The 22,799-nt window shown below is 34.1% G+C and overlaps 2 protein-coding genes across 2 annotated transcripts; both read left to right on the top strand.

Moving 5' to 3' along the window:
• Nucleotides 1-1,493: 1,493 nt before the first annotated feature.
• LOC116133733 (short-chain dehydrogenase ptmH-like) lies at nucleotides 1,494-2,475 on the top strand. The gene has a single exon (XM_031419425.1). It carries the CDS (start codon nucleotides 1,494-1,496, stop codon nucleotides 2,331-2,333), a length of 840 nt encoding a protein of 279 aa, XP_031275285.1. The 3' UTR covers nucleotides 2,334-2,475.
• A 3,913-nt stretch (nucleotides 2,476-6,388) lies between these two features.
• LOC116133647 (AP2-like ethylene-responsive transcription factor ANT) lies at nucleotides 6,389-10,136 on the top strand. The gene is made up of 9 exons (XM_031419331.1): nucleotides 6,389-6,840; nucleotides 6,973-7,597; nucleotides 7,766-7,848; nucleotides 8,030-8,038; nucleotides 8,134-8,222; nucleotides 8,317-8,390; nucleotides 8,472-8,522; nucleotides 8,624-8,700; nucleotides 9,147-10,136. The coding sequence occupies exons 1-9, from the start codon at nucleotides 6,486-6,488 to the stop codon at nucleotides 9,806-9,808; spliced, it is 2,025 nt and encodes a 674-aa protein (XP_031275191.1). The 5' UTR covers nucleotides 6,389-6,485; the 3' UTR covers nucleotides 9,809-10,136.
• Nucleotides 10,137-22,799: the final 12,663 nt, after the last annotated feature.

Genomic DNA, 22,799 nt, shown 5'->3' with positions numbered 1-22,799 from the left:
CTGTCTTTTTCATTACATTTTAAGTTAAATGTGTCTTATTATCTTTAAAAATTACACCCAAAACAAAATCTCCTCCACTCTCTTTCCTTGTGCCGAAGCCAAAAATTAAAAAGCAAATTATTCCCTATTTCCAAGGACTTACACTTGACATGAAACTAAGTTTGTTGTAACCAAGGTGTTTAATTGCTTTTTTTATTTTTTTATTTTTTGTTTCTGTTTTTTTTTCTTTTAAATTTTTTATTTTTTTTTTATTCTTAATTTTTTTTTTTTTGTTATTTGTTTTTATTTTTTTTTAGTTAAATCGGTTTTGGATTGTTGCTTGAAAGAAACCTATCAACACTTTAGATGCATATGTATTTAATTGATTTCACTAGCTTTGTTTGCGCACTCTTTCAGGCCATATGGGTTCCCAATGAATGAGAATATTTGGGTGATTGTTGTTTTATGGCTTGAATTCAATTAGTGAATAGGGTTTGCCAGCTGCTGGCTTTCATTCTATGTCTCGAGAGTTTACTCTTTCTGTGATTCAAAATCTTATATCATATAACCAGGGCTACAACACAACTAGAGTCTAGAGTAGTCACAGCCTTTTTACATCTTATATTTTGAAGAAAGAGTGAAGAAAAATAGTAAATGTATTCAGAAATCTGGAAAACTAAAATAAAAAGAAATATATTTTCTATAGAATGCAACTGTCCAAAGTAGATGTAGAAAGAATCTTATCGTTGAATGGGACAGGTCTTGTTTCTCCTAGACCGTGACATTACAGAGACGAGAGAGCAACTGGAGAGGATTGTAAAGCGAGTTAAAGAGAGTTATGAGGTTTAGAGTTTGCAGAGAACTGGCATGAATGGTTTAATGGAGAGTGCACTTTATTGGTGTGAAATTTTTACCATCTACGAAAAAAGATAAAGAAGCCAATCATCTTTTAATCCTTTGCTACAATATAGCACAAACACTGTTCTGTGGTCGCTCTCAGACGGGTTGATATCTACAGTGCTTTTTTTCTCTTGGCTCTTTCTGTGATCTTATTAAGATTTTGTTTGGATTTTTTGTTCCCCATGTGAAATACCGACCAAACCCCCCCTTCATTCAATTGCATTACTCAGGTTTAATTTTATCTGTTTATTGTGTTTTTCTTTCTCTCTGCTCACGACGAAAATGACAAGCTCTTCTTCTTTACTTGGAAAATGCGAAAACACCCTTGATAACTCTTTTACTTGAGATTCTACAAAATTGTAACTGCGAAATTTTTTATTTAAACTAGCCGAAACGGACCAAAAAGAACTATCCATATTGCAACAATGCAATTGCTAATGACAATTTAAATGATCCCTAAGGCCGGAGCCGGCCAATCTTGATTATAACAAGTATATGCTGTAGCATATGCCTAAAACTATGAACAAGACACTAATTGGCGGATCAAACATGGGACTCTCTAATTGTTTATAAGAATGAATAATATCTTCTTGTGCAAAACAAGAATAAGAATCATGATTGACCCCAAGGTGGTTCTAGTTACTGGCTGTGCCAAAGGTGGCATAGGTTATGAGTACTGCAAGGCATTTGCCGAGCAAAATTGCCATGTTGTGGCGTCCGACATCCCTCAACGCATGAATGATGTGGTAGAACTTAGTTCCGAAAAAATCGAGGCACTTGAGCTAGATGTTACATCAGATGAAAGTGTATCATCAGCCGTGGAAAAAATCATATCCAAGTATGGTCACATCGACATTTTGATAAATAATGCAGGGATAGGAAGCACTGGTCCTCTAGCGGAACTTCCACTAAGCATAGTAAGCAAGGCATGGGAAATTAACACACTGGGGCAACTGAGATTAGTGCAACAAGTTGTGCCCCATATGGCCTCAAGGCGCAGTGGGAGCATAGTAAATGTAGGAAGTGTTGTGGGGAGAGTTCCAACGCCATGGGCAGGTTCTTATTGTGCTAGCAAGGCTGCAGTTCATGCAATATCTAGTACTTTGCGTCTCGAATTAAGACCTTTTGGTATTAATGTAGTGATTGTGATGCCTGGTGCTATAAGATCAAATTTTGGTAGTAATAGCATCGAAAAATTGGGGAACAATGACTGGAAACTTTATAAAGATTTTAAGGATTCGATCGCGGAGAGAGCGAAAGCTTCCCAGGGCGGTAAAGCAACGGATGCAACTGTGTTTGCAAGGCATGTAGCAAAGAAAGTTTTGAGTCCTAGACCACCCAAACAGATTGTATTTGGTCACATGACAGGTTTGTTTGCAGTTCTTTCATGGTCTCCCATTTGGGTTAGAGACTTGTTCTTTTCCAATCTTTTCAACTTAAACAAGAAACTCTAAGGATTTTTAGGTGTTTCTTATTAGTTGAATTGTTCTTCCAATTTTCTTTGTGAGTTAAAACTTTTGAAAAGCTACAGGACTTGAGTTGTCTTGTGCCATAAATTTGATGTATGGAAGAGTTGTTATTGGTTGGAGGGAGTTAAATGCGATGGACTTAATAAAGAAAGTTTTTCAGCTAGTGATAAATCCTAAGCTTTACAAACCATGAGCCTTATTCATGAAACCTGCAGAACCCAACAATTACTACGCTCTACAGAAGAAACCAGGAGGTAAGAATGTAGCTGTACTGGTAACTTTTATATACTTCTAAGAATCCTGGTCATATGCAGAATTTAGTTTAAGTACTAATAAATAAATTGAAAGACTGCTAAAACGAGGCGACATTGTAATATCCAACCTGTTTCCTCAATATGACACTGCAAAAATTACAGAACCCAGAAGTCACTTTCTATCAATTTAAAAAAAAAAAAAAGGTTTATATCATTGTTAAATTATCACATATGATGCCAGGCCAGCACAATAGGGTTTTGGAACAATTTTCAAGAACTTGTTTTTAAGTGGAACCCAACAACATTAGGCTTAAATATATGCATATATTTATGGAGTTACCAGCAAGATGGAGATTAATTATTGAAACAGATCCAAAGTTACTAAATAAGTAAAGTGGAATTTAAACAAGAGTTCCTAAACAGAAAGTTGGAATATCAATGCTTATAGGCAGCGAGGGCAAAACGGTATTTACAAAGCAGAGAGAATTGGGCTGGGAACTCAATTCTAATAAAGGTGAATGACAGGCCCTATTAAAAGCAGACAATTGAAGAAGAAAAGAGGCACCACCAACCGAGCCTTCCCCATCTGCTTCCCACCAAAGGAGCGGTGAATGTTGATAATGAAAGAAAGAAAAGCAAAATTTGCTGAGGCACCCACAAAGTTCTTTTGTTAGACCATGCACTATTTCTAGTAAAATGTTATTGGCCTGTAGTGCTGTTTGGGTGGGTTTACTCATCATTACTACAATCAAAAAGAAATAAATCTCTCTCTCTTCTCCTTCATTTTTCCCTTACTTCTGAACATCTTTCCCTCCCCACTCTCTTTTGAAACCACATCATTCTCTATAGAAAATCTGTCCCCATGAACTTGGTCATGCAAATTTGCATGCACCATATTTTATATTTAAACACCAATAAGGTACCGAAACTCCTCAAAAGAATGAAGCACACTCCTCAGTTAAACACAACAATCTGTTGCAAAATGAAATGCCCTTTTGCATATTTAATAACAAACATCTTCCTCTAAAATCTGAAATATATATTTCCCATAATAAGATCCATTAGTGTGCCCAATTTTGGAAAGAAATTAATGAGGGAAGTTTTAGTTAGTATGATTGTTATTGTCATTAGCACCCTGGCCTATTATATTGGTAAAATAAGCGGAATTGCCACAAGTAAACAAAGATATAAGGAAGTATGTGATGAGTTGTTAAAATTTGTTGGGTTTGAAAGTGGACCTAAAAGAATTTGAGAGGTATCGAGAGTTGGGTTAGCAATATTCTGCGAGTATTATAAGAATTTGACGATAGAGAAGGATATAAAGTGTTTCATTCTACAAAAAGCATGTTCTTTTAAGGGCCCCTTCACTATCATTCAAGGAATATTTGAGTTAGACCTTATTATATATTACTATATATCAAAGCTTTTGCATACAGAAACGTGATCACTGCCCACTCATGGCATTGGGGGGTCATTTTTTGACCAGTAAACTCAATTCAATCCCCAATATTCTATTTAAATTTAAGTAAAGATCCGATCCCATTAGGAAAACTGTTGGATAAGTAAAGGATTTGTTATTTAAACAAATAAAAATGAAAGGTAATAGACTTAAGAGGTGCGAGCTTGATAATTTATGGATGATAAGACATGACACACAGAATTAGGACACAATTTTTGTTATCTTCCCTCCAACTTCGTCCGGGAGCCCCTACCTCTAACTTTTTGTCTAGAAGCAGGTGTTGACTTTATCTAGGATCTAGATGAAGCAGAAATAAAGATTTTTCACTGTTTCTTTCTTGCACATCATTCAATAATTCTAAACATCATTAGCTAGAGAGTGACATAATCATCGACAAGTTTAGTTTGTTTNAGGAAAACTGTTGGATAAGTAAAGGATTTGTTATTTAAACAAATAAAAATGAAAGGTAATAGACTTAAGAGGTGCGAGCTTGATAATTTATGGATGATAAGACATGACACACAGAATTAAGACGCAGTTTTTGTTATCTTCCCTCCAACTTCGATCGTCTGGGAGCCCCTACCTCTTAACTTTTTGTCTGGAAGCAGGTGTTGACTTTATCTAGGATCTAGATGAAGCAGAAATAAAGATTTTTCACTGTTTCTTTCTTGCACATCATTCAATAATTCTAAACATCGTTAGCTAGAGAGTGACATAATCATCGACAAGTTTAGTTTGTTTGATTTTTCTTTAAGATAATTATTTTACATTACAAATTTATACACGTGAAATCCTACAATCATGTTATTCACATGATTGTATTGTGAGTACAATAATATAAGGATCATCAACTTGTTTTCATTTGCATACATTATTTTTGTTTTTCTTCAAGACTCGATTGTCATCATCCTTTATTTTTGTTCAGTTTACACGCTATAGAAATAAAATACACGCCTGAAACTTCAACGCATCCATCTTGTAGTAATTAAATTTTGCTGGCTCATAAGTTTGGTTTGGTATTTAATACTATTCCACCCAAATAAAAAACAAAAGAGTTTGGCATTCAATACTCTTCTTTAGGACAACTTAAGTTGCTATACAAACATGCTGTAAGAGATCAGTTTGTTTCCTACTTTTCTTGTGAAAATAAAAAAAGGCCCCCCTGCTACAGTTTACATTTAAATAAGTGTAAAGCTGGTAAAAATTATTATAACAAATTTATGTAAACCCAACTCAGCCGACATATTATAAATTTGTCACCAGCCCTTCTACACTATTATTGTAATCTTATATATGCGTAATTGAAAATTTGTAATGACAAAACACTAACTAAACTGGAATAGAGATAGTTATATAACTAGATTATTATATTATAATAGGGGAGATGTGGGTCGTGCGTGGCAGTGGCACATTGAACGTTGCAGAATGCAGAGCACTAGGTAAAAATCAATTTGAGTATGATTTGCCGTGATGTTAAAAGCAGATTGTCGAGAAACGGCGTCGTCTGTGATGCTACTACTACGTAGAAATGGTGGCAGATAGCCCGAGTACGTAGCTGTTTTTCTTGAGCTGCAAACCGGTAGGGCTAGTTGAGAGTATTGTGAATTGACGGGATGGACAGTTTGTCTTCTGCCTCTAGAAATCTATTCAAAGCCTGAGAAACATTAAAGACTTTACTGTACGTTGTTACGTGTCATATTGATAAGACGCACCCACTAAATCCACTGGTTTATTAAGAATAATCAATTCAAGAGAGGGGAGAAAATAACATGGTTATTAACTGCTGGGTTTCCGGGAGTATTGAGTTTTTTTTTTTAACGATAGGTTGTGAGGCTTCTTGGGTTATTATAACTACTTGTATCGTCTTTGCGTAAGCTTGTTATATCTATAGCTCTTGCTCTTTTTAATATTTTTAATGCATCTTCTATCTTTTGTGAGGTTTTGAGAGAACACTCTTAAAAAAAGATAAGGAAAGGCAAGGAGGGAAGGGGAGCGTAGGGTAAAGCAAAAAAATTAAAGAACAGGTCTTCTCATACACAGATCCCTATGGAATGCAGGAATGATGCCCGGCATTGCTTGCTGGAACTCCTTCTTTTGTTTAGTTTAAAGGAACTTGCTTTGTTCTCTTTAGAAATCTTTTCAGTGTGAAAGAGAGAGAAAATGAGCATAGATTTAGTTGTGCAGTAGTTTGGATTTGTTTAGTTGAGAATTTAGATTTGTCCAATCCTTGTTCAACAGAAATTAAAACCAAAAAAAAAAAAAAAAAAAAAAAAAAAGATTTAGGATTAGCTTTGAAAATGGGGGTGAGAGCAAACAGGTTTTGGTTTATGATTAGTTTATTTTTTCCCCAATGATTGAGTTGCCTTGCAACAAGAGAAACTTGTCTAGAATCTCTTACAGTTGGAGTAGCAACTTACAGAGAACATGAAGTCCATCAACAATGACGATAGCAACAATAAGAACCACAACCTTAACAACAATAGTTGGTTAGGCTTCTCTCTTTCACCTCACATGAAAATGGAGGTTCCTCAGGACCCTCATCGACTTCAACAAACACAGACTCTTTCTGGTTCTTCTTCTTCTTCTTCTCATATTCCTACAGCCATCCCAACAAACTTTTTTCAACCCCAACTACAACCTCTTAATTACAGCCTTTACTATGGCGTTGAAGTTGATCATCAAAATACTGCCTTGTACCCTCCTTTGCCTGTCATGCCTCTCAAGTCTGATGGCTCTCTTTGTTCAATGGAAGCTCTAACCAGGTCTCAGCAGCCACAAGGTTAGGCTCAAACTAATTTCAACTAGCATATTCTTTTCATTAAAAGGTTGTTTCTTCTTTGACAAAATGAAAAATGTTAAACATTTTGCTTAAAACCTCTGGACTATTTTGTCTTTGACTTTTAATGTGAAGGAATGGTAACAACTTCAGCTCCAAAACTGGAAGACTTCTTTGGTGGTACTTCCATGGGGACACATCACTATGAAAGTAATGACCGAGAAGCTATGCCTCTTAGTTTAGACAGCAGCATCTACTTCCACCAGAACCCTAACCATGTCCCTAATGACCAAAATCTCCTAAACCAACTCCATGAAAATTCCAGGTTCCAACAATACCAATATTTTACTCCTTCGTATATGGGAGACAACAAAGATAAACAACCCCAGGTAGCAGACTGCAATCTACAGCTCCCAACAATGGCGGATGATGCTATGAAGAACTGGGTTTCAAGAAACTACGGAACTGACCATGCAATGCAGCAGAAAATGGTTTATTGCATGAGTGATAATGGAGCTGAATCTATTAATATTGGTGCAATGCCATACAGGAATTTACAGTCTTTGAGCTTAACCATGAGTCCTGGCTCCCAGTCAAGCTGTGTCACTGCTTCTCAGCAACTCTCACACACTATGACTGACTCTATCACCATGGAAACTAAGAAAAGAGGTTCTGAAAAGGTGGATCAGAAGCAAACTGTTCATAGGAAATCCATTGATACATTTGGCCAGAGAACCTCTCAGTACAGAGGTGTCACAAGGTTTTTTGTTTTTTCCCCTATTTCCTTTTTATTTAAAAAATAAATCTTTATTTTATGTTATTTTACCTTTTATTATGCATACTAGTGTTCCCTTTTTTACAGTATTTTGTCTTATGCCTGTGTTTTCTTCTTAATATTGTTCTGATTATTTTAAGTGCATTTTTTCAGGCATAGATGGACTGGTAGATATGAAGCTCATCTCTGGGACAATAGTTGCAAGAAAGAAGGGCAGAGTAGGAAAGGAAGGCAAGGTTAGTGAAGAAAATAAATGGCTTCTTTAACATAGGCCACATGACTGTTTTTTTACCTTCAGTGGCTCTGCATTTTCTGGTCACTTTTTGTTCTTGACCTGACTTATACTATGTATATGACTAATTTTTGGTGTTTTATGCTTGGCTGGGGGTGCCCTGTGAATTCAATGATGATTCTCAGTTTATCTGGGTAAGCCTTTTTTTTAATGTATAATTGTTAAGTATTTTAACATATTCTATTCTTTAATATCATGTGATCAAGTAATTCCAAAATATTTATTTCAGGAGGTTATGATATGGAAGAGAAAGCTGCAAGAGCTTATGATCTAGCCGCTCTCAAGTACTGGGGACCCTCCACACATATAAATTTCCCGGTAATGATTTTAGTTCATCTAAACATATTCCTATATTTATAAAGGTCTTTTTAAAATTTTCTTACTAATTAATGTAATTATGTTTCTTCATTAGCTGGAAAATTATCAACAGGAACTTGAAGACATGAAGGGCATGACCAGACAGGAGTATGTTGCTCACTTGAGAAGGTAAATCTTTGCATCTAATTATTCTATTGTTATGTATTCAACCTCATTTTTTCTTCTAAATAATTAATCCCCTCTATGCAGGAAAAGTAGTGGCTTTTCTAGGGGAGCTTCAATGTACAGAGGAGTAACAAGGTCCTATTTATTGTACTAATATATCGTTTTGTACTTGGTTGAATTAGCTAATTCTGGCTACTTACATGAATGCATAATTATTTCTGATTCAATTTTAGCAGGCATCATCAACATGGAAGATGGCAAGCTCGAATTGGCAGAGTTGCAGGAAACAAGGATCTTTATCTCGGGACTTTCAGTGAGTTCTAATGAATCTTGAATTTATTAGACAAAATTCTCGTATAGTTTATTGAATACTGTGTGTATTTTCAACATTCAATCATGTTGTCTTGTTTGTTTACAATTACAATTAAGAGATCAGAAAGGATATGCTTTATGGTCACTCCGAAAGGCTAATCTTTGAACTACTCTCGGGATCTTTGAACTCTTTTTAGTCACTGTACATACGGCTGAACTTTGGGATTGTATAGTGCTAGTAGTCAGTGTGGACTAAGCTTTTGCTAAAGCTCGCCTGCCCAGAAAAATAAAGCTGTTTTAAGGCTGTTGCTGCTACACGAATACACATACAAAAAGATATTCCAATCTAAAGCTAAAATTAGTGGTGTTTTGTTAACTTATTATATATTTAGACCTGGTTTTATCATTATCTAATTATATTTTTCATTGAACTAATTAAAATTTTAGGCACTCAAGAGGAAGCAGCTGAAGCCTACGACGTTGCAGCTATAAAATTTCGTGGGATAAATGCTGTGACTAACTTTGACATAACTAGGTATGACGTGGAACGAATCATGGCTAGCCCCACCCTTCTTGCGGGAGAACTCGCTCGGCGTAACAAGGAGATTGTTCCTGTTCCTATTATTGAGGCCACTAATCACAACCACCACCCTTCTGCTCATGGCGGCAACAATGTTGAAATCATACCCATTCAAAAGAACAACGTTGAAGGTTTCATGTATCAATCAACATCATCTCAGCAACAACTTGAGCAGAAAGTGCCAATGATCATTGATAATTACAAGGCTCAAACTTTCTCAATGGCAGCTGAAAGTGTGATGGGGATGGATATATTGAGTTCAGGTCAACAAGAGGTGGAGGATTCAACCAAGATGGGGAATCGTCTCTCCAGTGCCTCTTCTTTGGTGACCACATTGAGCAGCTCGAGAGAAGGCACCCCAGATAGGAGCAGTGTCCCAATGCAGTATGTAATGCCTCGTTCGGCGGCCAAGATGTTCAACAGTCCCACAACCACTGTGAATTCTTGGATTCCTACTGCTGAAAGGAGGCCTCCTCCAATCTCAATGCCTCTCAACATACCTGTTTTTGCTGCCTGGACCGACTCCTAGACTGGTCTTTTGATGTAGTTTCAACGTCTTTTTTGCATGAAACAAAACAGAAAGTTGAAGTGGATGGGTAAATGCTAGCTTAATGGTGGTCTATGTGGGACACACTTGAACAAGAACAAATTGTTAACTTTATCCTTTTAGCCTTATATATGTTATGAACATGTCATTAAAAAGAAATGGTGGGGAGAAGCTTTAAAGACATTATGATTGGAGTCTATGAAATGATTTCCGTAATATGGGATGACCCAATTTCATAATTAGAGTCTACTTTATTCTGTTCTCTTAAGTACAGGGCCAGCTCAATATGTATCCTCCAATAACATTTGGTAGAGATGAGATTGGTCATTTGCTTTTTAGTCTTTGACCACACCATATCTTTGTTCAGTGTTCACAGTCACAGCAACCCCTTCTTTTCTACGTCCATAGAGAAATGATTACATATTCTATTTAATCAGCTTTCTCCAAAGGTAAAAGAAATTTCCTCCCCCATAATTCAATCCAATAGTCCAAAAAATATGTAGAAAGATACCCCATCCATCGTGTTAGAAATCTTAAAGGTTTAGCTTTCCAAACCCACTAAACAGCTGTAACAGCAATAGTGCCATGTTCAAATGCAGGTTTCTATGACCAGTCAAAGTTTCGCACGTGCAGTATAATTTGGTTTAATTCCTCCCCTTGCACATGTCAGCCTCAATGAAACTTGTAATTCAATAAAGAGTAATACTACATTTACTTTACTCTTTTATACAATTTTCATTATATTATGATGTGGCATATGCCACAACCACATAAATTTTATTATAATATTAGAAATTCAAAATAATTAAGGGTGCGTTTGGTGTAGTATTTTGGATAGGATTTTGAGGATAGCATTGGATTGTTGGATAGAGGAGTATTACGAGGTAAATTTGAAAAATTTATGAAAAAGCCCTTAGGTTTACTAATTTAATTAAAGACCCTACTATATAAAATGACAAAAACACCCCCACCACCTGCAGTGTCAGATTCCGGCCGCCACCGTCGGAATCTGGCCGGAAAATTTCGTTACGGCACAGACCAATCGGATATGTGCCGTAACGCATCATTATGGCCTTTTCCGGCCAGATCTACGGCCTGTTATGGCCGTCGACGGCCGGAAAGGCCAAAACGACTGCCATCTTTGGCCGTCAGATCGGTGTAATTCCGGCCATTTAGGTCGGAATTTAGGCCGTTGTACAGATTCCGGCTATCACCGGCGGTGGTTGCCAGAATCTGACAAGTTGGGTTGATGAGAGGGTTTTTGTTAATTTTTTAAAAAAAAAATCAGGGGGCATTTAGTGAAATTAATAACCTTATGGGGTCTAAAAGTAATTAAAAAAAATAGGGTAATATTTCTGGAATAGTGTGCCAAACATTATTTGGAGAATAGGATTGAGAATATGGATAAAAATAGGGAGCCAAACGCACCCTAAAATTTTATGTGGTTGTGTCATATGCCACATAATGATGTAATGAATATGGTATAAAAGAGTGGTGTAAATATAACATTACTCTTCAATAAATTACCGATCAAATTCAAGTTTTGTATAGATTCCTCCATGAATAAGGTTGGTCAAACTGTTGTGCATTTAAATTGGTCGAAACAAAAGAAGTAGAAATTGAAATAATGAATGAGCATTAATGAACACTGAAAAATGGCTTCACTCAGTCGTTGATGAGTACAAAGTGAACATGAATATATCATAGAATATAATAACAAATTAAGTTAATTACAAATAAATTCTCTCACCTGCAAAAATGAATCTTTAGATAACAAATGGTTCAACAATATAATAGTACAATATGCCTTAAATTCTCACACAAGAGGTAAAACTCATCATCTAACTTACCATTATTCATTAGGGTTTAAATTATACAACACTAACAAAGTAGTGCTACATAAAGACACAGCCATAGTTCTCTGCTTCGGAGCCTGCTATTATTATTATGGTATGGACAACCCTCTTCCTTATACCAGTAAAACTGATAATGAAATTAATTGAAGTGCAGGAATATATTAACATTTGTACATGTTTCAACAGACTCTATGCTTTTTTTTTTTTATATAAATTAAAGGAAATTAAAAAAAAAAAAATTATACTGGTAAGTATTTTGCTTTTCAAACTCCAAACAAGGATAAAATTAAGCTCAAGTTAAACATGGTGCATTTGTGCATCCCTCATTTTCATGGTATATAATAATAATAATTGAGTTGTTTCTCAATTTGAAATGAATATAGATTAAAAATCCAAAGGGGTGACTATTTGATGGAATTTTGTTTTCTCTACTTTTTTTTCTTTTTCTTTTAATTGATTGACTGACATGGAGGTTTGCACTGGATATCCAGAGAGTGTAATAAATGTAGCGGGAAAATTAGGTTAAAAAGGATCAGTCATTTCATTGCATTGAAAACTTGGTATCACAATGCTTCATGATGGCAACCAACAGCCCATATGCTGTAGAAGAAAATTACCATTTTCATATTGTGGCATGGTCAGATCTTAATCACAACTTACTTCTGTTAACAACAGAATTTTCATCAAGTGATAAACATGCTTTTTCATGTGAGATTAGAGGCTTTTTGAGTGGAAGACCATTATGAGTTGGCAAGATTGACAATTAATTAATTTGCTTAGACTCCACTGACTCCACAGCCACAATAAGTGGCTGCTGAATTGATCTGCGTCTTGAACAACATGTAGATCTCACTTTATAAAAAGGATGTACGCAGAGAATGACAGGAAAATTTAACAACCCTTTTGCGGCACACCTATTTTGACATAAACAACTCCCGATCATTGTGTGAAAACAGGCAATTTGTCCCTATTAAACCAGTGATCACTTCTGATTTAGATGCCTTTACTGAAGTGGGCGTGCCTTATTGATATCTAAAAAGCAAAAGGCATAACCAAAATGAGTGGCCTAACTTAGGCTTAAGCAGACAAAGAAACAATAAAACATGTAGCTGGGGAATTATACAGAATGTAGTACAACATAAATACAATAGTTAAGTCAAAAGGGTTTGTGGAAATTATCAGAAAGTTAGCATATAATTGTTTTCAATTTCATAAAAGGTTCTGTACGACTTGATTAAAGTTTCTTCAGATATTTCATATATGAATCATGTCAAAAGTAAACACTGTTTATGTTTTCTTTTATAAAGAAAAACAATTTTGGTTTATCATGGAGATGGTTGAAGCTGTAAACACTAACAAGATAGAATAGCCTGTCATTAATCAGAAAATTGTCGGTGAAACCTTCTTGGACGCTTGCTAGACTAGCATTTGGAAAGTTACTGAAGAAAGAATAACTTGAAAGCTCCATCCACATTTGATTTGATGGCATGAAATGAAGTTCTTCTGTAGCTTGGTGAAATTCCTTTTGCAGGTTAAACGAACTCTGCTAGCTTTGTTTTATATTATATATATTTTTCTAATATATGGTCTCCACAAACAGCAAACCAAACTTTCTTTTCAAAGAAAATGTTGATGTTATTCAAGTTTTGGTGGCATTTTCAGTTGGTTTATTTGACTACCAATACCAAGAGGGTCCTGTGGCGATAGCGTTTGAATAATCATACACCACAAGTGTCTGCGCATGGTTGTTAATTATAATAAGGCACCATTTACCCACCGATCCCCATGATTGTCTCCTTGGTACAATTAAATTATCATAATTGAGTTTCGGTACATTTAATTCATGATTAAGCCATGCATAAACAGTGGAAAGTAAGATTGAGAATCGAAATGAAATCTGGTTTAGGTGAACATGATGTTAATATTGGTAGTCTTAATTTTGATGACAGCATGCATATTGTCATTATCAGATCTAATGTATTATCATTTGTTTAATTTAATGATGATGTTGCCTTGCAAACTACAGATTTTTTAACTTTAATCCCTGCACATATCAAACCTTTACTATATTAAATCATCTTTTAATCTACTTTTTACTCACTAATTCGTATATGTCATGATTTGAAAATGACCTACACCATCAAATATCAATGTTTATTCAAATTGTTCGTGCATGTTTTTTCCACCAAGTAAATTACAGGGTGTAAGTGGCTAATTAAAAAATTAAGTATTTCAAAATAATAAAGCATATTTAGAATTTTTTTTTTTTTTTACAAATAAAATATATTTAAGACTTAATAATATATATATATTTTTTAAATTACTTATTCTTCAAAAGAGGTGTTCGACAATCTCTTCCACCAAATTTCACCCGTGGTAGATTATCAAAACCGCGATCTATTTACTTTATAGAAAAAAATTCCTAAGTGCTATTGTTGACTAAGGAAAACACCAAAATAACATTGATGATGCTTCCATTTTTTGCAATTATATATATGCCCACGAATATTTTAATATTTGACCGTTATATCTATGTAATTTGATTTAAAAAAAAAATTAATGTTTCTTAAAAAAAATGCATAAAACAATTTATCAAAAACATTTACTTGTATTTTTTTGTAAATTGAAAATTTAATATTAACAACAACAATTTTTTTATTTAAAAAAAAAGTGATCGTTAGTTTCGATGATCTAATAATGGTGGTTTTGACATTGATCGGTGGACACCTCTTTTGGGAAAAAAAGTTATTTTTTTTAAATAATATTAGATGTTAAATATATTTTATTTAAAAATTCTTTTCTAAATATTTTTTATTATTTTGATATTTAATTTATAATTATGTGCTTTAACATAAAAGGTTGTTTGTGGCCTTTTTGTATTTTTAAAGAATTAACAAGAAATAATAAAAATACAGCAAAACAGATTATTAATTAAGAAGGGTCCACCATTGGCTAGGGTCTAATTGTGGATAGTTGCACTCCTTTTCTTGGACTTCAACCACACTTTCTGAGTAACAGTGAGTCAACCTGCAACCTCCTTACGAGAGCCCACTCCAAAGAGCATCCCCTTGTGGCCTTGTCACCACTAAAGTTAAAGAAAGAAGACCAAGGGTAAATTTTGTAGAGAAAATGTTTGGTAGTCAAGCATCCAATTGGTTAGTGAAAACATGCATGTTTAAGAAACATTTCAAGTGATTAGAATAAAGAAATTGAAGCAACAGAATTTAATAGAAAAATCAGATTTCAAAAATGCAAAAAAATTAAGGAAAACAATGTTTTGGTCTGACATAGATCATGTGTTAAATGTTATGCCTAAAAATATAGGGCTGATACAAGACTCAGTCAGCATAAAAAGTCAGAGCTTAGGTAGGCCCGCAGCCAGTCAGAGGCAGCCATGTCATACAATGACAGGGGCGGCATGCTCGTGTTAGGGCAATGGGTGCACGTCAGACCAGTCAGGAGCTATATCGATTCCACGTGTCCAATCCCTGCACCAAATCGCGTAAATCACTCTAGAAGGTGGGCAATGAGACATAAAGAAAGATTTGCACATATAATCTCACCAACTCACAGATTTAGTAATCATAACCTTAATCCATCCCACTATAAATTGAGAGCTCCTCTCTCATTTAAGGGATTAGCTAATCTCTCAAAAGAAAAAATAGCATTCTCTCTCTTGTATAATCATTTGTAAGTCAGTCCGTTGAACGCAACCTGACCACTATCATTAATACTAAATCAGTGGACGTAGGATTTGCTTCCTTAGCATCCGAACCACTTTAAACGCTGCTCTCTATTGTTTTTACCTATTTCTCTCATCCACGTGTGTCTTTTGAGCCAACTCAGCATTTCACACGTGTGTTTGGTTGGTGTCAAAATCACGTATCAACATTAGACAACTTACAAAAATCTACAAGGTTTGTGGGATTTAGTCTTTTGACTTCAATTTTGAGCATTAAAAGATGTATTTTGACTTGGAGAAGTTACACAAGGGATTTATGAATGTAGAAGTACGAAAAGATCTCCCAACAAGTGTAAAAGACTAAAAGGGCAGTATGGGAAAACTCGGAGAGGTCAATGGAATATTCCAATGCTTACGGAAGAAGTGATTTTGACTCATTGGGTGATTTGTATTATATTTAAGGCTGATTTTGTGGTTGAGATGTTTGGGAGTAATAGATGTAGTGTTTGCATGTTTAGGTTTGATGGAGAAAGGCCCTGAGTTTCTTTTTTGATAGGCTTTTCGCAAGTGTATAAAATCGCATAATTAATAAAGGATGAATAATGAGTGTCGAATACCAAGAGAATTACTGTTACCAATTATCAAACTAACCTATCTTATTATTATTTGATTAATCAGATTTTGCAAGAACAAATTACTAAAATTAAAACAAATTAAAAAATTAAACAGCATCAGAATTTTTATTAAAACTTTGGTTGAAAATCAATACGACTAAACCTAGGGCACAAATTTCACACCAATTTAATCTTATGCATTGACAATTATTGCTAACATAATTAAGTTTTTTCTAAAGGTCAAGTTCCCTAATATTCCGCTAACTTTCTCTCGAATAATTATCGGATTAACTCTTAATCATCAACCCAAAATATCTCTAAATTGGATTTAGAAGCTAAAAGATCGTTACGTTTTATGGAATTTACCAAAACCTCACAGATCACGATAACCTATCTCTAGCATTCGCTCAATTTATGGTTTTATTACTTTAGACTAATTAGGTTTAATCTCTTGATCTTAACCTAATCCATAAAATCATTCAACTCTCGAATCTATAAGAATTGAAAGCATTACGTGCAATAATAAAACTTAGAGCAATGCTTAATTAAACATTAACAATAATAAAATCAACACATATTCATAAATCGGGCTACATTTGAGCCTTAGAAGATATATTTAGTTCATACTTTCAATAATGAAAACAATTATTGCATTAATAAAAATGAGTTCAAGAAAAAATAGAAAAAATTTCCTAATTGGGGAACCAAAACTCTAAGAATTGTTGCTTTGATCTCCCAAAAAGCGGTTAGTCTTCTTTCTCTCTCTCTCTCTTTCTCTTTTTCTCCTCCCAAAAATAGCTAAAGACATCTATTTATAGTGCTAGGGTTTAAGAGTGTGATTAGGAAAAATTCTATTCCAAAATAAAACAAGGAAATTTGGACCAAGCTTAACACAGCCCATACAGGCCCAGGTGATGTCTCAACGGCAACAAAAATCTTTGCTGCGGCATACAAATATTCCCTCTAACAAGCTCGATATCTCCAAGTTAGACAAATTCATAAACATAAGAATTATAGATTTCTGAATCATCTTTCAAACTCCACAAGAATCATCCAATTCCGAGGTCCACATCTCAATTTATGGTCAAAATACTAAAGCACGTTTCACAATTGAAGAAATTTCCAGGATACAAATTTCATCTTCAAAGTACCATAGCTTTTTTGTTTCAACTCCGATTCTTGTATCGTTCGTTACTAGCCGTCACAAACTCCATCAATATCGTTCTTCTTCATCAGATTATCCTTTTTAACCATTTATGACCTGAAAATATTCAAAACACACCCATGGCCCCATAAAAGATATTTATGAAATTAGTAAGTCAAATTTCACAATTTAAACTAATTTTCCTACAAATAATCTTAATAAATCACTAAATAAACACGTATTTTCAAGCTGTTATGATAACCACCAATCAGCTTCTTGCTAGGGACAGCAAGCTAAGCGATAAAACATGTCTTTTAGCTTGAAAATAAAACAAACAAACTAAAACCTACATCTAAACTATCCTAAATCACTTCCGTAGATTGTCACAGTTGCATTTAACATATGCAACAAGTCTTTAAACCTCTAAGCGGCCCAGTTGGACGAGTTGTAGTCTCGTGAAGGTTTCCAGTGATGCTACCCACAAACATCCACACTAAAACTAACCTAACCTAGACTAAAAAAATAAAACTAACAAAAACAATATTCCTAGATCAACTCATATAATCGCCTTAAAAATTGGATATACACATAACAAATAGAATAATTAAAAATCACCTCAGCTTAAAGATAATGCAAACATCAATTTCATTTTCGTTATCGACTCTAGAACATCCATATAACCACAAACCATTAGTCTAAATACCCGGATGATTTTTTGCATAACATTCATAGACAAAGAATTTGATATCTAGTATATGGGTTATGACTCAAACATGAATCATGGAATCAAACTTCATAGGCTCACTTTTCAAACCACTCTCCACTAATGTAGAATTACACACTACCTTGGATCAATAGGTCTTTGTAAAGGTTGCAACATTAGGCTATGGTATGGGTTAATGAAATAACGGAAAGGAAATAAAAAAAAAAATTAAGAGACTTAATCTTCACTCATTCTCAACACAATCAAATAAACATGAATATAATTCTTCTTTTTCACCCAATTTTTCCCCAAACTTTATCAAGTTTTTCTTCCCACACTAACACAAACCCTTTTTCTTCACAATTTCACACCTTTGCAATGTTTTCCCAATGATCACTTTTCTTCCTAGCTTTTCTTTTCTTCCTTATTATTATTATTTTTTATTCATTTATCATTTCTTTTTCATGGAAGAGAATAACTTGTACGAAAGAAAGCAAAATTCCAACCCCACCTTGATATTACAAACTCTCCACAACCGCCAACCTATTTCTTTGCATAAATCCGGGTTGTGGTACAAATTTTCACAACTTTCCACCCTCATTTGTCTAAATTCTCTCACCAAGCTTGTACTCTGATTACGTCTCTTAAAATAAAATGGGTAAGGACAACTCATAATCAAGGTAGGTAATAATAAGCTCTATGAAAGAAAAACAAGGCTTAAATGTGTTTATAAACGGCTCAAAGGGTTAACTAGGGATAATTGAATAAATGGTTGGCTTGAAAGGCTCAATCGGTCCAAAAATAGCCTAAATCATTTCTTAAGTAATGTGAACTCTAGGATTTCGCCTCAAGTGGTTATCAAGTGAGTTCTAGAGTTTGTCAAGATCTCAAACATGTCTTATGAAAAATTCACACATAAAACTTCTCCAAGCATTTAAACTAACCAACCTTCACACCACAAATCATTAGGGTCTAAAACTAGACGTAATTAACATTCCAATCATCCGTAAGTAAAGGCAAAATTTAACGTCTTCTACATGTTATATATTATTGCAATTATATTACTATCATTGACATACAATTTAATCCAAGAACAAAAACAAACAGAAAAAACAAAATTATTTAAAAAAAAAACTTATCCCCTTAATCTATAATTCCATAATTTTCACAGACTTTTGAAAAGGTTAAGGCTAATTCCTACCCCCACCTTAAAACCAACATTGTTCTCAATTTTAAGAAAATGAAAAAGGAAAGAAAAATAATGCATCACCCCTTCATGTTGGTGAGGGATCAGTCCATTTGTTTCGTGTCCATGAGCACCTATTTCATTCTATTAAAATCACAAAACTAGGAGTACCTCATTGGCCACCAGTGTTATACATAAAGATGAATGGATATAAATAGTATAAGCAAAACAAAAAATTTAACAAAACTATCATAAATAGAATACAACTCTGAAAATGTTCAACATAACACACGCAAACTCAAACATCATAGTAAACCAAGTATAGAAATAGAAACAACAACCAATGTAAGCAAAACACACACACACACACACACAAAAAAAAAAAAAAAAAAAAAAAACATAACGAGAACTTCATTATCCCAGCAGCCACACAACTCCTTTATTCCTCCATACTATCCTCAGTGTCTTTCGTTAGGAGATTCTTCATCTTCCACATCAGGCTGATAAACAAATTCATTCCATGCACACCCAGGCACCTCTATCCCAACATGAGCAAGTTGCAAGCTTTGCATCTCGTAAAGTACCTTCGTTTGCTCAGTCATTTAGGTTATCCATGCTTGTTGTCAATCTTGGTTCTTGCTCAATTTTTCCATATCCTCACTCAGCTTGGTCAATTGATTCTTCTTAATGTAGAGGTTGTTGTACATGACTCCACCTTGCCCCTGTTTGTGAGAATATTTAGAAATTGCATTGTCAAACATACTTCGAGTTGTATCAACATCTCATTAGAGTTAAATGGCACTCATGCTTACATACACAACATAGTCATAAGATGAGGGAAGTAATAACCTATTTTCATATGCTTTGCCGAAATATTTATCAGTGGAAAATTATTTGTCCCACATTCATCCTCATCTGTCAAATAATAGCAAATAGCAAAATAGGCTGAGCCTTTGTAGGCATGAGTCTGGAGCAAACAAAATATTGCCAAATTTGCGCAAATGCAGACAAGTGCTTACTTTCAAATGTTTTATGCTCACTAGCAGAAATAAGCCATTTTGCATTCTTATCAGCCAACACTCTTATCACCTTATGATAATCCACCTCTTGCTTGTAAGCCACATATTCATCCTCATCATCTTCGACATTTGGCAGCTCATAAAACTCATTGATAGTGGCTCCATCAAACACAATCTCTTTACCTCGAACCATTGTTCTCCCATTTACGCTTTCTGGAACGTTAGTGTAAAATTCAATTACTACATAGCCCACATCAATAGCCTAAGGTTCCTTGCATAATGTCTGCCAACCCAAAGCTGGGATTTTTTCAAAAATTCCATGAACATTCGAAGTGCCAAAATTCATCCCTTTTTCCTCGATAAACCCTCATGTTCTCTTTGCCATATTCTCATACCATTTTTTTTTTCAGCTTCACTCACAAACCTCATATCATTTGAAGGCTTCCCCTTTCCTTTATGTCTCCCAACTCCACTTTCCTTCCTTTTAGGAGCCATTCTTACAAAAAATTGTAACTCAATCAAATAACAACTCCCAAAACAATGATATACTTTCAAACAAATCAACCAAATCCTATCAACACAACTCCCAAATCCAACCACCATAAACTCTCCAAAATCAACCACAATCAAACAAACTTCAAAAGCATATAAAACATTCAACCAACCTCAACCAATCAAAAGGAATGATAAAATAGATGAGTGAACACTTACTTGAGTCAATTTCAAAGCAAACTTCCCTTGAGTTCATGAGATTTGACCCAAGATCGCAAAACCCCTTTTTTGGAACCCTAACCATTCAAAGTGGTGAGAATCCTTGAATTTATTTATTTATCCTGTAGAATAGACTTTAAAGAGACTTGTTAGTGGTGGATTGATGAAATAATGATGGTTGAATGAAGAAAAATGACACAAGTGTGGAGAGAAAAGAGGAATTTTGAAAAGAGGCAAGTTAGGGTTATGAGACCCTTCGCTTGGAATCCGCGAATTCATGTTTTATGTTAAAGCTCACTACGACAAGTAGTTTTGTCATAGTGGACTGCGTTTTTTTTATTCTCGTTTGGCACTTTTAATCACGCTCGCTACAGTGATAATTTCTATCATTGCGACGTGCATGATTTTCTTCAGTTGGCCTTTCACGATCGCTACTTCAACAATTTTTATTATGGCGATGATCTTACTCTCACTCCAAAAACTAGATCTATTGCATGTGAAAATTGGATCTATTGCTACCTCTAAAAATCTTGTACAATGAAGAGGAGACCTGTAAAAAAAAATCATTTAAACTAATAAAAAAACACTCAAAATGATAAAACTAAAGATAAAAAATTAACAAATAAACTAAAAAAAATGAAGAACTCTTTAAAAAAAGCAAAAACAAAAAAATATTTTGGGTTGCCTCCAAGAAGCGCTTGGTTAGGACCCACATTGAGAGGGAAAAGAGGTGGGCATCTTGTTTATAAGGAGTTGGGCACCCTCCCTTGGCAAGCCGGTTTTCTAAGGAGAGTTCTACCCAAACCTACAAAAAAACTACTACCCAACCCAATTGTATCAAAGGCCCACTGCCTAGCCTAATTCCTATCAATTTCGGAGTGAAGTTTTTATCAAATGGTATCAAAGCCACTGTTTTAAAACCCGACCCATTGGACAACCCGCTCTGCTGTCAGGGTCACGGGTCGACTGACCCAATCGATTGGATCGGTGATGTCATCATGCTAATGTCAACTATAAAAAAAAATTGCATATTTTAATTTTTTTTTTTAAACTCAGCTACATTCAATAACAATATACTTACTATTCCAACATGATGTTGTGTTCATCCGATTACAAATTAAATGACAAAATTTAAAAATATAGTCACATAATAATTAATAACAAAATCATTTGATGCAAGTGTTTTTTCTTTGACTAGTCTCCATGTTGATTGAGCTTCACACACTAGCATCAGACTATTCGTCGTTATCATCATCATCATCTACATAAATTTTAGTAAAAAATAGAAATCATAAGTTAAAACTTGTAATTTTAAACTAATTTTAATTTCAAATAGATACCAAGTTGCTTAAATATTTGAAAACAATCTTCTGAAGCATCTATTGAATCATAAAAATAAGGGTGATCAGCAACACCAATAGGAATAGATTTTTCTCCATATAACATTTGTTCAAATTCCTCATAATTAAGTTCATTGACCTCCTCTTCATCGTCAACTAACAAGATTCAGTTTTGTCAATGCTTTCATAATCAAAAGGATCGAAACTTATTTTCTTGTAACATCTTTTAAAATACCATAATGAAATATCAAAAGCATGACAAATAAAAATATCAAGGAAAATAATAGATAATAAGAATAATTAGAGCATGTTTGGTCGAACTTATGAAAATTAGCTTATAAGTAGTTAGTGCTTATAAGGTAATTTGAGCTTATAAGCATTTGAAATTTAAGCAATTACGTGTTTAGTTAAAGTATTTATATGTATTTGGTAAAATGCGGCTTATAAGTACATTTTATTATTAAAATGACTAAAAAGAGTACTATATTATTTTATCAAATAATAAATTATATTAACTCAATTTTTTACTATAATATTATCAAAATATATTTTGATCATATTACAATATAATTTAATTTTGGAATTAAATAAACAAATACTTTATAGACAAATATTTTATTAAAAATTTATATGAATAATTTTTAGATTCTTTATACAAAATAAACTAATGAACAAATATAATGAATTATAATTATATTCAAAAAAATAAAATTTCAAT

This window comes from Pistacia vera, unplaced genomic scaffold (genome assembly GCF_008641045.1).
Source record: "Pistacia vera cultivar Batoury unplaced genomic scaffold, PisVer_v2 Contig272, whole genome shotgun sequence".
NCBI classification, from domain to species: Eukaryota; Viridiplantae; Streptophyta; class Magnoliopsida; order Sapindales; family Anacardiaceae; genus Pistacia; species Pistacia vera.
The sequence above is the reverse complement of the archived record's forward strand: the minus strand, read 5'-3'. Positions and strand labels throughout refer to the sequence as shown.